The 17,724-nt window shown below is 42.9% G+C and overlaps 1 protein-coding gene across 2 annotated transcripts in view; it reads right to left on the minus strand.

The window, feature by feature from the left end:
• Positions 1-17,724, minus strand: part of LOC110489903 (nuclear receptor-binding protein 2) — a 60,184-nt gene that overhangs the window by 11,399 nt on the left and 31,061 nt on the right. Inside the window, exons 2-9 of one of the 2 annotated variants that reach the window (XM_021562880.2) lie at positions 12,354-12,476; positions 11,446-11,547; positions 11,167-11,256; positions 10,848-10,888; positions 10,425-10,519; positions 10,108-10,131; positions 9,910-9,996; positions 9,023-9,078 (exon numbers count right to left, since the gene is read on the minus strand). In XM_021562880.2, the coding sequence (XP_021418555.1) occupies positions 9,023-9,078; positions 9,910-9,996; positions 10,108-10,131; positions 10,425-10,519; positions 10,848-10,888; positions 11,167-11,256; positions 11,446-11,547; positions 12,354-12,476 (618 nt within the window). The remainder of the gene's footprint in view (positions 1-9,022; positions 9,079-9,909; positions 9,997-10,107; positions 10,132-10,424; positions 10,520-10,847; positions 10,889-11,166; positions 11,257-11,445; positions 11,548-12,353; positions 12,477-17,724) is intronic. The other variant, XM_036944177.1, reaches the window with a different exon arrangement.

Here is a 17,724-nt window from a genome sequence, read left to right on the forward strand (position 1 = left end):
CTGCCCTTGACCAGCACAAAAACATCCTGTGGCGGACTACAATAGCATCGAATAGTCCCCGCGATATGCAACTGTTCAGGGAAGTCAGGAACCAATATACACAGTCAGTCAGGAAAGCAATGGCTAGCTTTTTCAAAAATAAATTTGCATCCTGTAGCTCTAACTCCAAAAAGTTTTAGGACACTAAAGTCCATGGAGAACAAGAGCACCTCCTCCCAGCTGCCCACTGCACTGAGGCTAGGTAACACGGTCACCACTGATAAAGCCATGATAATCTAAAATTTAAATAGACATTTCTTTACGGCTGGCCATGCTTTCCTCCTGGCTACCCCGGCCATCAGCTCCGCACCCCCCCGCAGCTACTTGCCCAAGCCTCCCCTAGCAGATGTTCTGAAAGAGCTTCAAAACCTGGACCCATACAAATCAGCTGAGCTAGATCATCTGAACCCTCTCTTTCTAAAATTATCTGCCGCCATTGTTGCAACCCCTATTACCAGTCTGTTCAACCTCTCTTTCGTATCGTCCGAGATCCCTAAAGATTGGAAAGCTGCCGCGGTCATCCCCCTCTTCAAAGGGGGTGACACTCTAGACCCAAACTGTTACAGACCTATATCTATCCTGCCCTGCCTTTCTAAGTCTTTGAAAGCCAAGTTAACAAACAGATCACTGACCATTTCGAAATCCCACCGTACCTTCGCTGCTGTGCAATCCGGTTTCCGAGCTGGTCATGGGTGCACCTCAGCCACTCTCAAGGTACTAAACGATATAACCGCCATTGATAAAAGACAGTACTGTGCAGCTGTATTCATCGACCTGGCCAAGGCTTTCGACTCTGTCAATCCCCGTATTCTTATCGTCAGACTCAATAGCTTTGGTTTCTCAAATGACTGCTTCGCCTGGTTCACCAACTACTTCGCAGACTGAGTTCAGTGTGTCAAATCGGAGGGCCTGTTGTCCGGACCTCTGGCAGTCTATATGGGGGGTACCACAGGGTTCAATTCTCAGGCCGACTCTTTTCTCTATATATATATATCAACGATGTCGCTCTTGCTGCGGGCGATTCCTTGATCCACCTCTACGCAGACGACACCATTCTGTATACATCTGGCCCTTCTTTGACACTGTGTTAACTAACCTCCAAACGAGCTTCAATGCAATACAACACTCCTTCCGTGGCCTCCAACTGCTCTTAAACGCTAGTAAAACTAAATGCATGCTTTTCACCTGTTCGCTGCCCGCACCCGCCCGCCCAACTATTGCCACAGGAAAAAGTATTTTGGCTTGAAGAATCTCGGCGAAATGCCAGGGAGATGGATTCTAAAGAGGTAACAAATAAAAATTATCTGGCCAAACACTCCTTGCAACTCAGAAAACCTTGGGGGGGTTTAATCCCATGAGACATTTTGTGTCATTTTCTTATGAAATAGATTTACATTTTATATCGTCTGATCTGTCCTCTATTTAGGTTATCATGGAAGGTGACGTCAGAGGGTGTCTTAATACATGGTAGGAATAATTTGACCACAAACAGTGTGTTTGAACCTCAAAACCCTGCCTAACCGGCTGAAGAAAAAGCGACCAAGGCGTTCTATGCAACAGTGACTTGTAACACTCCTATCTGAGTCCGAGCCATCAACCTGGGTACGGGCGGCAGGAATGCGCCATGAGTCCTGAGACCGCGCATATAGAGAGAGATAACATTCAAACTTCTCTCATGCTCCTGGTGTACTGGTGGGAGAAATGGACCAGACAGAATGGTGGTAGCGGCTCAGGTGAGAGACTCGTGTACGTGGGAAAACAGATGACTTTATATTGAAATCGGGACATTATCAAGGGCTATCAAATGTAACAGGCAAGAGTTTCATATGTGCCGTTGGGAAGATGAATCGTAACACTATAAGGAAGTGCCGGGAAAAGGGGGGTGGTATTGAAAAGATTTGGCATGGGTCCTCAGATCCTCAAAATGTTCTACAGCTGCACCATCGAGAGCATGGTTGCATCACTGCCTGGTATGGCAACTGCTTGGCCTCTGACTGCAAGGCACTACAGAGGGTAGTGCGTTCGGCCCAGTACATCACTGGGGCCAAGCTTCCTGCCATCCAGGACTTCTATACCAGGTGGTGTCAGAGGAAGGCCCTAAAAATTGTCAGCAACCCCAGCCACCCTAGTCATAGACTGTTCTCTCTGCTACCGCACGGCAAGCGGTACCTGAGGGCCAAGTCTAGGTACAAGAGGCTTCTAAACAGCTTCTACTCCCAAGCCATAAGACTACTGAACATCTAATTAAATGGCTACCCGTACTATTTGCTTCCTCCCCCCCTTTTACGACACTGCTACTCTCTGTTACTATCTATGCATAGCCACTTTAATAACTCTACTTACATGTACATATTACCTCAATCTCCTCGACTGGCCGGTGCCCCCGCCCATTGGCCCTGTACCGGTACCCCCTGTATATAGTCTCGCTATTGTTATTTTACTTGTTACTTTTATTTCTTATTCTTATTCGTATTTTTGAAACTGCATTTTTGGTTAGGGGCTTGTAAGTAAGAATTTTACTGTAAGGTCTACAACTGTTGTATTCGGCACATGTGACAAATACAATTTGATTTGATTTGATTGAGGAAGTTCTACACACTGCGAACAATTTCATTACCATGCCACTCGCGAAGAAGAGTGAGAAGAGTTATTACCGGCAATAAAAGGTCCCGTTTATAAATGTACATTCTAACCGTGATGATGTGTGCTAGGTTGAGAAGCTTGAATTTGAGTGATAGACTCAAAGTAAAGCACTAAGGACTGTCATTCTAAATTTGGGTTGGATAATTTAGAAAATATTTTAGTTATGATTTGGATACAGCGAGAGAGAGTTGCTCTCAAACTGTGAGGGGTGGGTGCACTGATCAAATTTATTGGGCCTAGAGAGGCTCTAGAAACCTTATCTTTAAGTGTCCTCCCACAGGGAGGTTATTAGAGAACTCACTGGAGGTTAGCTTCGGTCAATCGTTACGTTTTTTAATTTTTACCATGTCATCAGAATTTTTATGTTAAATCGCATCAATACGTATAGATTGCTGGATGATACGGTACAATTCATTGCATACAAGGCTCATAGTCTGTGTCTTGCGTTAACACCCAAGGATGAAAATGAAGGAGACAGGCATGGAGACCAGCATCACATGGGCATGGAACGTAACGGATGGACGGTTCTGTCCCCAGTCCTAGTTTCATCAAGGGTGGTGTGAAATTACTAAACACGTATTTTCTCTTTTCCCTGTTTAAGTCTATATGTTTTTAGGTTTCGTGGAACATGAGAGTGATCATTGTTCCAGAGGAGGGACTGATGTATATTGACTAATTGAGTTGAGAATGTTTTAGAATGTTTATAACTTTAGAATTCAAATCAAATCAAATTTATTTGTCACATACACATGGTTAGCAGATGTTAATGTGAGTGTAGCGGAATGCTTGTGCTTCTAGTCCCGACAATGCAGTAATAACCAACGAGTAATCTAACCTAACAATTCCAAAACGACTACCTTCTAATTGCATTAGGAGTAGTGACCATTGTGTTATGGGTTTGATGGAATGATATATTTGCAAATGTATCTGTAGCTGTAATGAATACGATTGGGAGACAGAGAGCTGGTTTCAAGCGCAGGGCACATCAGGTGTTTATTTGTATAGGACCACAGGAGGGGGCAAGTACCTGGGTCCAGGGGCAGGCAGAAGGTCATACACAGGTGGTCCAAAAAGGCAACAGTACAGGCAGGGAAAAGGCTAGTAACGTGGTCCGGGAAAGGCAAGGCAAGAGGTTGATGACAGGAAATCCGATAGGCAAAAGTACAGGCAGGGAATAGGCAAAAAGGCGTAGTTAGTGAGGGTGGCCAAAGCTATGATACACAGGAGGACTAATATGGGAAAAAACAGCGCTCCGAATAGAAATGTGTATCAAAACAAACAATACCTCACACTGATGGGGTGCAAAGAACTGAACTAAATAGAGTGTGTAAATGACATACAGGTGTGTGAACAGGTGATCCGAATTCAGGTAATTGGGATCTGGAGAGCGAGCTGCGTTCTGGGGATCTACGTGTTTGAGAGTGTGAACTGGAAGCAGACGTTACAGTAGCAGGAGCAGGAAGCGAGGTACACATGAGGCCTGCGGCTCATGAAGAGCAGGAAATAACCGAGGGCACGGGCTGAATTCTGGAGATTGAGTGTACATGATTATACACCAGGCGGGGGTGTTGGGACAGAGTTGGTCTGGTCCACACACAGTACTCCTTACAGCACCTTCAGCGGTAAAGATAGTCTTGTCTCTCGCTGGTGGATTCACACCTCTCACGTGAAGTGAGGTCCAGCTGCATAATGGGTGAGCTTGAAGATGCCATGACAGAGGAAGTGGAGCTAAAGAGAGAGAAAGACTAGATTCCACTGTATACATACAGATGGGTTGGGTCTGGGAGCTACTTTAACCGCCATAGTTGGGTTGGGTTAGTTGCTTTATTGGTTAATGCATCATATAAAAGGCTAGATGTTGGGGTAATTGTACACCGGACAACATTCTGAAGGCATTGATGTGAAAGCATACAGTGCTGAGTTACCTCAAGAGGATGTTGCGTTGATTAGGGCTGCGCACTTGCCTATCAGGTGACATGCCTATCAGGTGGCAATGGAGGAAGAAGATGGGGAACAAAGTGAAAATGACATGGCTTGGGAACACCTCTCGGAGCCTGTGGCGAGAAAGGTGAAGACTGGGTGAAAGCCTGGGTGAAAGCTTGAGGAGGTTCTCTTTGGCCTTCCTTTTTGTGGAATCTAGCAGAAAAGTATCCTGGAGGCATAGAGTCAGGCAAAGAGAGAGTGGGAAGTGTCATGTTATCCGACTCTGGGTGTCTTTGCATATATAATTATGCATAGCTTACCACCTTGTTAACACTGTTATGTTTTGTGTTTCTCGTTGCTTTTCAAGTCTTGTGCTATCAGGAGAAAGTTGAACTGGAAGAAGTCAACAGCTCCCGCGGACTCGTTATCAGGTCAGATGAAGTAAGGAAGAACAGGTATCACTACGGTTCTGTCTAGCAACAGAGATGCATTGGCTGTTCAGATATGTAGGCGAAGAATCGGCATAGGAGAAAGGGTTAAATATCAGTGCTGGTGTGAAATTATTTTGTCTGATGCGGCTGTATCGACCCAATGGGCGAATAAACTTGGTTTAAGCTTTACTAATCATCAGTGTGTTTTACTATGTTCATTTAGAACATAACAACAGCGAGTATTGCAGGATACTGCATTTGCCTCTGTATTAAAAGTTGGAAATGTGGGAATGGGTCATCTCATCAATGAACGTCATTTTCCCTGATGGTTTAGATATCCGTTCATCATGATCCATTGCACCTCGTAGCACAACAAGCTTCTTAATACTAATATAGAAGTATACTTTTCTTTCTTCAAAAATGCATACAACATTGTGTAAAATAATTATAGTCTAAAAATAAATAATTACCCACAATCCTCCAAAATCAGAGCAAGATGGGAAGTGTAAGGAGCTTAAAACCAAATACTTCCAATGAATTAAGTCACTCAATTGTCTCTCTCTCTTTGGTTATTCTTACGAAAGATCCTTACATTTTGAGAAACATATTAAATTGGATTTATTCTTAAATGTTTTGGTAAAATGAAATTAACAAATTATTGAAACAACTTGCATTCATTTTTATTAAGTACATGTTGGTTGTTTCTTTTATCAATTTCAATTCACCCCAGAAATGTTTTTTTGCTGTGTGGTTGAGTGTGTAAAACTCAGATCAAATTACAATTAAATATACCATTTTACTGCCACAGAAGTCGGGGGTTCAATTCCTGCTTCCGCCTGTCCCACTTTCACTCATTCTCTGTCTCCTCCTGTTTCTAATTTGTATAAATAAAGCTATGACAAAATGAAGGTGTAATTTCACAAGAAAACATTCTCCATAGGCCCTTATCAACAATCAATATTTAGGCTATAAACCAATTGCATTTCTTAACAATTTGATTGTATGAGAGACACAGTCTGCAAAATAATATTTTGTGTGTTTTGATGTTGCCATTTAAATGTACTGAAAACCGCAAAAGGTGTTTTGCTTTCACAACACTTAAAAACACCAATATTCAGATTGAAGAACCAATTTGGGTGTTTCAGAGTACTTCTGTTTTAAAACCCTTTCTGTGTATCGTAACATTTTTATTGGGTTTATATTCAAACACCCTCCAAACACAAGTTCTCAGGTTAGATGCACCCATTTTCATGGTTTCATTACACAATCATGGTGTTTCAAGTCGTTCTATTTTTGCAGTGTAGGCTATTCAAATTAAATACAAATTCACTATAATTTTAGGCTTAGCCGCCCTGCACAATTGATGAACCAACAGCATCGCCGAGGCCTATACGTTCTCTCCCAGACTCATGAACAGAACGTTTGGAACGTAGCATAAGGTAACTAGTCCATCCAGTATGCATAATAATACAGTCCACACTCAAAGGTGATTACTATAATTTGTTTAAATTTTGGAGCATATACTAGACCAATGATGTACCAAAGACATCTTAAATCAGTTTTTTAAAACGTTTTTCTCCCATGCGTAGTGTGCGGCAGGCTATGTTTTTTATGTTTTTTTATCCGGTTTCCGGGCTTGGGCTCAAAGGCCTATGCGTAAGCTCTAATATGTGTATGGGGGTTTTGAATTAATTATCACCTTAGAAAGCGCTGCCCATTTAGTTATGTTAGGCTTTAAAACAACATTTCAAGCTGTTGTTGAACTTCTTTCTTCAAATTGATCAATCACAGCGAGGTGAGTTTTAAAAGCATTTTATTGTTTTGATGATAAGTGTTTGATATGCTTTTCGATTGGATTTCTATTGATGTCAGAGTGGTTTGAGAGACAATAGACCCCTGAATACCAGGCCATTAGGGTAGTTAACGAGTTGGGTACTGCCAACGCATGTACGAGTAGGGCTGTTGCGGTGACCGTATTACCGCCACACTGGGGGTCACTAGTCATGAAGGCAGTCAAATTCTACCGTGACTGTTTAGTCACAGTAGTTAGGCTTCTCCAAGCTCTGATGCTGCTGATAGCCATTAGTAGCCTACCAAACTTGCTAACTGCCTGGTACTGAGCACTCTAATGTCCCTCTAATCACTCTGACATCAATGCAAATGTAATCGAAAATCTAATCAAACACTTCATGAGAGCCCATGAGCTCATGTTGCGCTACATTTCTATAGGCTATGCAATTGCACAAGAAAGTTTGATGGTCTCTATTAAAAAGAGGAGGATCCCATTAGCTTTCTATAGGCTAGGCCTACCATATTTATTTCTCAACTTCCTAATATTAAGCACATTGCTTATCTTTACAACAGGAGTATAGCCTTACCTGGCTGGGATGAAAATGAACCATAGGAAAAGCGTCCTCCATTCGCTATTTAAGTGCATAGATGACATGTATTATTTCTCGCTGCCCCTGTTTTGATACAGGTGCATGATAATGGTCCATTCTAAATCAAAACAAATTTCACACATATATTATTTAGTATATGTAAAGACAAGATTAAATCAGAATAGTCTGATGGGTGATAATATTAGCCTATCACTTGTGAATTATATATTATCACTTGTGAATGGGGTCCAGCATAAGGCAAGAAACAATGCATTTTTTTGCGACTTTTTCAAACCACAGTCGCACACCTCATGTAGCCTAGCCAATGTAGCCTATATTTTGATAAGGTTTGTATCACAACTAAATTGGCCAAATAACTTCTTAAAATGAAGCACAATAATCCGCTTTACAAGGGGTTTACAGCCTAACTGGCATACATAAGGAGCGTGTGAGTTTCAAGTTTGGGGAAGATCATTTTCACTATAAAAATTCACCTTTTTAATAAAAGCATTACATGCATAATTACATTTGCGGTAACTTTTGATAATGGTGTTTTTCCGCTAATGGAACATTCTCGTTTATAGCCTACTGCCATGTGTGCATTGCTGCGCTTATAATGTGAAGAAATAGCCTAATAGTTTGTCAACATTTAAAGCTAAACGTTTTGATCTGTTGTGTCAGCCACATTGCTTAAAAACGTTTTTTGGGGGGGATGCTAGTGGTTGTATTAATTTGGGATCTATTGCATCCTACAACTGTCCCAGACTATGTTTGGAATATTTATTTCTCACACAGAATAGGTCAACATTTGTACTATGGAGGATGGTAGATTGACATGCTTTTGCTGTTTGTTAGACCTACTCATCTTTTTGGCAGATGAAAAGTGAATGTGGACATTTCTTCCAATATCTTCAATATGCACCTCGGAATTGGATAAGGACGCACGCAGTTGCATCCCCGATATGTCGGTGTTCACTTGTAGCCTGTGAGAAAGACCCAATCACGTTATGGAGTTATGTGAGTGAGAGGTGCTTCGGGCATGGATTTTTTTAGTGTGCATTATGGCCACACAAAGGGGATGCCACCGTGAAATTCGAGGCATTATCAAGTGCTTGTCAAATTGTGAATGAGAGGCTGATACAGCCTGCACAAAAAAAGAAAGCAGTACTCATGCCTTTCAAGCAACTTGGAGTCGCATCATGCAGCCTTACAATGTATTAAAACTCAAAACATATAGCCCAACGTTTGTAAAACAACTAAAGTTACATTTATTTTTGAACTGCTCAACACAGAATAGCCAGCCGCATGTGCGCACTCCCTCAAATCGTTTGGAGAAAATATCCATTCAATTTTATTCAGCTTTGTTCAATTGTATTCTTCCTAATATAACATAAATCCACGGAATTCTAAGTTATTTCATGACCGCAACAGCCCTAGTCCAGAGTGCAAAAAAGGAGATTACCGTAACTCAATGGCCACGTGGGATTTTACTGTGGTCATGACTCATGACTGCATGTGTGGCGGTAATACGGTCACCGCAGCAGCCCTAAATGCAACACATAAGGTTCATAATACATTTATAAACCATGGCAGCTGGATTCTCACCTCCAGAGCACAGATCCCGAAGGAGAAGATGTCAATAGCATAGTCATCCTCAGCCACTAGACATAAGAGAACAGTTGGAATCAATATGTAAGATAGTGACTGTCAAGTCAGAGCATGTTGAGAAATTCCATAGATGCGGTAAAGAGGTCAATGGAACGCAGACCATGGGGGATAGAAGGACGCTGTATTAGCTATTAGCGCACATTCAACAAATCTGATCGAAGGAAGTGGATATTCGTCAAATCCGTCATGATTGATGTATTGTAACAGGTCCACAATGGGGTTACTAAAGTCCAATTTGGATATATTGGGCTGTTTTCACTGCATAACATTTAGAAGTTGTTTGCTAAATGCTAACTCCCATTCGTATTAGCTGTTAGCATTGCTAGCATGCAGAAATCGGTGGTGGTAGTCAATGTCTTTATTTACCTGTAATGCAGTTGATTGATGACGATGACATGAACATGTATTGGGGTTGACATCCATACAGGCATTATACACAGATTTTCACCTCAACATAGTGTGAAGTAGCCTAAATGTAGGCTTAACTATATACAATAGCTTAAATGTAGGCTTATTTTGCTGGGGGGCAATGAGGAGATTTGGGATCTTTCCCCAACGCGTTTCCATGGCATTTCTATTGTTTTGGAGTTCCAATGACCTCTTTTCCCGCATCTATAGTGAAACTGGCAACACATAAACGCAAGAAAGGCCCATACTCATTCAAGCGTCTAGGATCAGTTTAGCCTCTTAGATCATAATGAATAAGATTACATGAATAAAAAGGACCTGATCCTAGAACAGCACCCCTACTCTGAGATGCTTTATGAATACGGGCCCAGACATAATAGATATAGAAATAGAGGAAGGCTCAGTAAAACACTCACAGCCATATTCAGGAGAGAAGAAGTGCAGGTTCCTCTGTTCGTCTCGGTTGGGGCGGACTTTACCATGAACACTGGCCTCCGGAAACACTAGGAGGGCAAGATAGACCGATACAATTTTTTTAACCCAGACACCAGACCACACAGAATATTGTGATACTCACTGAGAATAAGATATGCAGCACGTTATATGGTTCTTACCATTCACAAACAGCCGGTGCCATACTGTGGATAGAAAAGAGCAGAGTATCCAGTATTAACTTCAGTGGCATAGAACGACAACAACAATGACAATATACCTTCGGGTAATTGTATTACACACAATGTATAGGAGTTTGCTAGTATGCAATGCTCACGGTTATTACTACCATTTATTCAGATAAAGCTGTCAAGTCACAACTGAGTTGTTCCTAAAGGCCATGCTACGACAGGGTTAGGTATATGTTAGGGTTAGGTTAAGGTTAGGGTTAGGTATATGTTAGGGTTAGGTTAGGTAGAAAGTCTTTACTGTGTCAGACCTGAGCCAATCTTGATGAGGCCATTGTGTTGGATAAAGATGGTGTCACAGGTCAGGTTGCCATGGATAATGGGCGGTTCACAGGAGTGCAGGTAACTGGTGGTAAATAACATGGCAATCAAGTGACTGGACACTTTGGGTCTCCAATTTCAACTCTTGACCCCGGAAAACTACTGGACCATGATTAGTAGAATCCCGGGACCATCCATATGTAAAATAAATTATGCACGCATGACTGTAAGTCACTTTGGCTAAAGGTGTCTGCTAAACGGCATATATTATTATTATTATTATTATATTAATCAGACGTGTTACTGCTGGACTGGAACAAAAGCCTGCACACCCATTAGCTCTCCACGACATGAGATCCCCAGTACACTGCCACTGAAAATAATAGTGGGGACAAGAATGTTATTGGTCTTACCTGAGGGCAGAGAGAATTTGGGTACACCATCGCTTCCAAGCCTGGAATACATAAGAGTGAACTGCAGACACTTAAAAAGTGGGATATGATTGAAGTTTGCGACGGATAGAAAACGACTTAAGTATAATCCCCTAACATCTGAGCAGGGACGGGTTCAGTAGAAGGTAGCAAAACATTTTGGAATGTACAAAGAAAATGTGTGTTTTTAGTGGAAATATAGTGTTCATGCAGTACCTCCCTGTTTTAACTGTTTCAAAACGTGTAACTCACTGACTCGTGTCACAGTCAGAAGTTTCCCAAATAGGAGAAAGACACTGACCTTGACGTTCATGGTCTTATGGTTTTTCTTGGTTTTCTTGAGAAACTGCTTGAGGCTGCCTGAGGACATGTACTCTGTGATAAAGATGACCTGTCCAGCAGATAGCAGAAAGAGATACTATCAGGGTGCAGACCAAAGCAATCGATCCCAGTTCAGAGATACCGTCAGTGTGCAGACCAAACCAATAGATTTGGGTTTCAGAGATAAAGAGAAATACATTTCCTAAGAGAATGAGTGAGAATGACAGACCATAGAGATTGATCAAGATAGCAGACTTACCCGAGCTCGGCTCTCTTTCATGTCCAGCCAGTACTTATGGAATTTGACTATGTTTGGGTGCTCAACCTGCATCAGGTTCTCAAACATCTCTTTAATCTTCTCCTGAAAAAGAGATGGAGTGGGGAGAGGTTTGAGTACTTACGAGTAGCACAGATGGTTTGCCAAAATATGCACTTTTAAACCATTGACTCGTATTTCCATTTGTGTGCTCGCTCTGGAGAATGGAAGTACATCGAATGGAACATACAGCCAGTGACAGAAACTGTGTCTGCGTCCCAAATGGCACCCTATTCCCTATATACACTGAGTATACCAAACATTAGGAACATCTTCCTAATATTGAGGTGCACCCCCTTTGGGTGGTGGACCATTCTTGATACACGCGGGAAACAGTTGAGCGTGAAAAACCCAGCAGCATTGCAGTTCTTGACACACACCGGGTGCGTCTGGCACCTATTACCATACCCTGAATGGCAAACATACACAATCCATGTCTCAAGGCTTTAAAATCCTTCTTTAACCTGTCTCCTCCCCTTCAGCTACACTGATTGAAGTAACAAGTGACATCAATATGGGATCATAGCTTTCACCGGGATACACCTGGTCAGTCTATGTGATGGAAAGACAGTGTTCTTAATGTTTTGTATACTCAGTGTAGTGCACTACTTTTTTAGTGCCTTGTTTCCTCTTTGTTTATTTTTTATTTATTTTACCTTTATTTAACTAGGCAAGTCAGTTAAGAACAAATTCTTATTTTCAATGACGGCCTAGGAACAGTGGGTTAACTGCCTGTTCAGGGGCAGAACGACAGATTTGTACCTTGTCAGCTTTTGACCTGGTCAAAAGTAGTGCACTATATAGGGAGTAGGGTGCTACTTGTGACATCCCCCTGTCTAACTTTGCCGTACCTCCTGTGCCTTGAAGACCTTCCTGTCATTGAAAAGCACCTCATTCCACACCACCTCGACTCCCTCCTCTGTGTCCATGGCCAGCGACGCACTCTCAACACCGGGGACATTACCTTGACTGATCTGCAGGGGGAGACAAACACACATGAGAGATCCCTCAAGCACCGCAGATGCTATAACTGAAGAGGAACAACCATAAATATGGCATGTGTGTTGTTGCAGACACAATTTACTACATGTAGCCGCTATCATGAATAATTGAGATGTTTCCGAATCAGCTCTGTATGGCCGCAAAACCTCACAGGAGATCTATCTATTTTGAAAAGCTATACATCCCGATTTCAAAACCTAAATGGAGACCGGTTTTCATTCATTAAATGGACGGATATGGATCTTATGTAAAAAAGCACTGATAATGTCAGACTACTAAAAACCTTATGCCCTGACCATCTGTGTCTGGATGATGTAAAAAGACAAGGGGGTGAGGATCAGAGATTCTGTCGGAGTGAAGAGATGGATTCATGAAAGAGCGAGACAAGGGGGGGATGGGACAGAGAGCAAAAGGCAGAGATTGGGAGTAGGGGATTGGGAGATGAGCGATGGAGAGCAAGAGAAATTGGGAGTGAGGGATTGGGAGAGGGTGAGCCAGAGGATGAGATAAAGACAGAGGCAGAGAGTGAGGGACGGAAATATGTGTGAGAGGTGGAGGGGGAGGGGAGCCGGCTGCCGGGAGCATGTGCTGCTACCAGACTTATGAGGACACTGAGTCAGGGAAAAGGCCAGACTGACTCGGAGCGGAAACAGCGGCAGCACTGTTTGCGTCTGTGTTCCAGAGTCTGGCAGAGCTGACAGAGACAGACAGGCCCTGGGCTCCCATTCATTCCACCCTCAGATTAGCAGGGAGTACGCATTGACACAGCACTGAGATGACTGCTCAACCCAGAATTACAACCAAAGAACAGTCAGTCACACACTGCATCTCAAAGCCTGAGCTAAAACACACACACGCTAACTTATCCCAATCTCTTTTCCCCTGATGGACAGATAACACCAAAGAGGCAAAATAACATAGGCAGTGGTCAAACTTGTTCGTTACAGATACTGGTGGGCATTCCGCAGAGACCGAAGAATTCCGAGCAGTAGAAAGAACATCCGTTACTATGACACCATCACATACAGCTACACATCTGGTGTAACATGCTCTTTCGTTTTGGGTGTCCTGTGTTAAAGTTACTAGTTAAGTGTTCATAAGCAGTCAAGTTATGATTGAATGAACTATTAACGTATTGTTAAATAGTAATTACATAGTAGTAGCGCATTAGACATTTTCATAGGTGCCAATCACAAAACGAAGAAGCTCACAGTTCTAAATGGACTAAAAATGGCTTCTTTCACCGCGGTTAATCAACAAGCCGACACCCAATCAACTGCCATAAATATACAGCCCAGATGACAGCGGCCTGACACATTGGTCTCCTACCAGGCTGCTTTGGCCCAAGTGAGGTTGCAACACAGTGTGACCACACAATGCGCTTTTAATATCACAGTTATGTCCCTGGCTAGAGCAAACCATTATCTGAGGTGTACTGTACACACCCTATCCATTTCATAGTTAAAACATTATTGTAAACACTGTTGGCTTTGTCCACAACACAACCAGCTGCGAGGTTCCAATACTCTCCTACTCGAAGTACGGAGAGGCCTAATCGAGAGGGGACTGCAGTGGGGAGATCTCTCTCTTTGTTCTACTCCTACTCAGTGAGGTATGATAAACTGATTATGGGGCAATACAGGGCAGGAAGTAGGAACACAATGCTCTGACATAGTGACCCTAATGGAGAGCCAGGGCTGGCTGGGAATTCCCAGCTAAAGCATGTCTACACAGGGACTCATGTTTGGGTGCTGTTGTATATTTTTTCTGGGTGTTACGAAACAGTTAGGACCCTGTGCTGGACTTGGCTCCCGGAGTGTTTGGTGGGGTGGAGGGGTTGGGTGCTCAGTCATGGTAGGGTGAAACTAGTAAACAGCCTGTGATTGGCTGCCGAAGGGAGGTGGGTTAAGCGTGGGGAAGAGGTCGGTGGGTTCACGTCCAAACAACACAAACATTTACATTGATGTTTTGCTGATCAGACAGATTATCAGATAACAGAGGTAATTTCGGTAAATCTGTCTGAAAGGCTTTCTGTTGTTTGGAATATCTATTTAGTTTCATAGATTAACTACATGCTTGTTTATTTACATTAAGTGTAACCAGTCCATTTCCTGATACTAATAAACAAGGAAACTGGTCAGCTACATTTTAGACAGCCTTCAGTTATGTTAGTATGGTTAAGAAAATAGATCTTGATCACTCGCAAGTTGATCAAAAAAAGACGATGCCGATAACAACATGAATTTTCATATTGCTTGCAGTTCAGGAGTAGGTCCTACCTCTATCTACAGGAATCCACAGACAGTCAGCCACAGGTAAGCCTTGGCGAGTGACTGTCTGAGCTCAAGTGATCAGCACAGATTACCCGCAATCCTCCGACCCGGGGCGTTACCCCAAGGCCACACCGTTAATACACACTGTCCGTATGAGGTCAGGGGCTGTGCGTCCCCCGCGGACGTTGGTCTCCAACCCGCAGAGCTATGTCACAACGGGACACAGACGACCGCGTCTCAGGACTATGATTTATACATTATAGTAGGCATAAATAGGCTTGTGGAGGCCCACCTCCGGCTCCACTCCAAACCCTACGTGAGGCCTGACCCTCAAATGACAATCTAGTCCCTATAGCGCATTACTTTTGACCAGAACCATATGGCTATGGGCCCTGGTCAATAGTAGTGCCATTTGGGACGAAGTCCAGTTGACTAAAGATCTGATCTCAGACCTCCCTGGACATAACCTGATTACAGATACACTCCCGGGCAACCCACCAATAGAGCCATCCCTAGTACACACAGAATGAGGAGGAGTAAAAGCTCATTCACATGTGGCACAAGGCCAGCACATATTGTCTCTGTGTGTGTGTTAGACAGGGTGCTAGACAGGGTGCTAGAATTAGTGCGGTGAGTCAGACCGAGAGGAGATAATGGAGGGAGGCTTAGGGGAGAGGTGGAAGGGAGGATGTTAAGGCCCTCTACAATGTGTCAGCTCGTCACTATCTATGGCCCTGCAGTGGGCGCCTCTGTCTCTGTACTGACCTATAGTCTCACTGTAGCAGAGAACAAATGAAAGAGTGCCATTGTCTGAGGGAGAAACAATGTAAGCGTGTGGGTCCTGACAATAACAAAGCACTCAGTCTCCCCACTCTACCATGTTTCTCTTGCTCTCCGCCTCCTCCTACACCCATTTGAATACCAGATGACGAATCAGAGTAGGCCTACTGCACGACTACATTTAGTTACGTCAACTTAACATTAATAGTAGACTTGATACAGACCATTGAGACTGCTGCAGCCAGAAAATCTGCATTACACCACACTGTGTGGCGCTGGCGTACAGTAGAGTATGTACATGAGGGAGTCTGTTTCCATGGTTTTCTGCCTTCTCTCTCTGAGGGTTGGCTGGGAACAAAGCAGAGCACGCATCAAAGAAGTGCCTCGGCTCCTTTGCTACGGAGGTGACTGTTGATGTGTGGCACACAGAAGAGTGATTTCCAACGCCCTGGCAATGCAGATATAGAAGAATAGGTGGAGATGTAGAGGAAGTTTGGTGCTCTTTTTGTTCTGCGATTCACTGGTTTTCCAACTAACAATTCCAGTGACATTCTTTACTTTGAACAAATGTAAAATAGTTTGTAATAATACAAAATGACGTCCATCACAACACTGCAAACCAAGGAATAACTTGAATGATATATGGAAGGTAAAACCATTTCCTAACATGAAATTTGTCATCGCTTAGCTCAGTCTCATTGTAAAGCTCATGTTCCTTCAAGGGAAAAGGCCCACTGCCAGGACCCACTACCAATTACCAAGACCCCCTGCCTTACTCGGTGACCTTCACAATCTGGACAGGTCACTGCGAATTTCGTCTAATGGCCCGTCCAAATAGAAGACTCTGTCCCTGTCAACTTCACAAAGAGATGTGATGGAGATAAGCTGACATCAAGTTTCACTTGTTAATTTCCTTAGAGGCCCATGTCAAGAATGGAATGTAGGAGAGCAAGGCAGGCTGGGAGATCTTAAGTCCAGAGTCAGTAGTATCAAAGCTGTAGCAAAACACAGAGCCATTATTACACTCAAAGCACACTGTATGACGGAGGAAGCCTTGTTGATGTTGCCTGGAGAGCTTGAGTGGGAAGTGGAGACCGCAAGATTCCTAATCATTCCCCAAATGACCGCAAGATTCCTAATCATTCCCCAAATGACCGCAAGATTCCTAATCATTCCCCAAATGACCGCAAGATTCCTAATCATTCCCCAAATGACCGCAAGATTCCTAATCATTCCCCAAATGACCGCAAGATTCCTAATCATTCCCCAAATGACCGCAAGATTCCTAATCATTCCCCAAATGACCGCAAGATTCCTAATCATTCCCCAAAAGACTGCAAGATTCCTAATCATTCCCCAAATGACCGCAAGATTCCTAATCATTCCCCAAATGACCGCAAGATTCCTAATCATTCCCCAAATGACCGCAAGATTCCTAATCATTCCCCAAAAGACCGCAAGATTCCTAATCATTCCCCAAATGACCGCAAGATTCCTAATCATTCCCCAAATGACCGCAAGATTCCTAATCATTCCCCAAATGACCGCAAGATTCCTAATCATTCCCCAAATGACCGCAAGATTCCTAATCATTCCCCAAATGACCGCAAGATTCCTAATCATTCCCCAAATGACCGCAAGATTCCTAATCATTCCCCAAATGACCGCAAGATTCCTAATCATTCCCCAAATAGAAAACGGTCTATTTGTAACACCACTCAAATCAAATCAAATGTATTTATATAGCCCTTCGTACATCAGCTGATATCTCAAAGTGCTGTACAGAAACCCAGCCTAAAACCCCAAACAGCAAGCAATGCAGGTGTAGAAGCAGGTTCAAATCAACTCATTGAAAACACACAACTTCATATGTGCTTAGACTTGCAATAACATGTTGCAAGAATGTTGACAGAACAGCCTTTCTGAGTTCTTTAAAAGGTTCCCAGAACATTTCATTAAGTTGTGGGTACATTACAAGAGAGAGGTTCCCAAAACACAAAATACCTTCACAGTTGTGATGACATTCATACAATGTTTAAATGAGGTTGCACAGGACATTCCCTTAATGTTGTAAGAATGAAATATGTCCGTTTTTGGGACGTCCATAGCATATTTGTTTTAGGTTGAAAAAATATTCCATTGATGTTTTAACTCGTCTTGGAGGTCT

This window comes from Oncorhynchus mykiss, chromosome 15 (assembly GCF_013265735.2).
Source record: "Oncorhynchus mykiss isolate Arlee chromosome 15, USDA_OmykA_1.1, whole genome shotgun sequence".
NCBI lineage: Eukaryota > Metazoa > Chordata > Actinopteri > Salmoniformes > Salmonidae > Oncorhynchus > Oncorhynchus mykiss.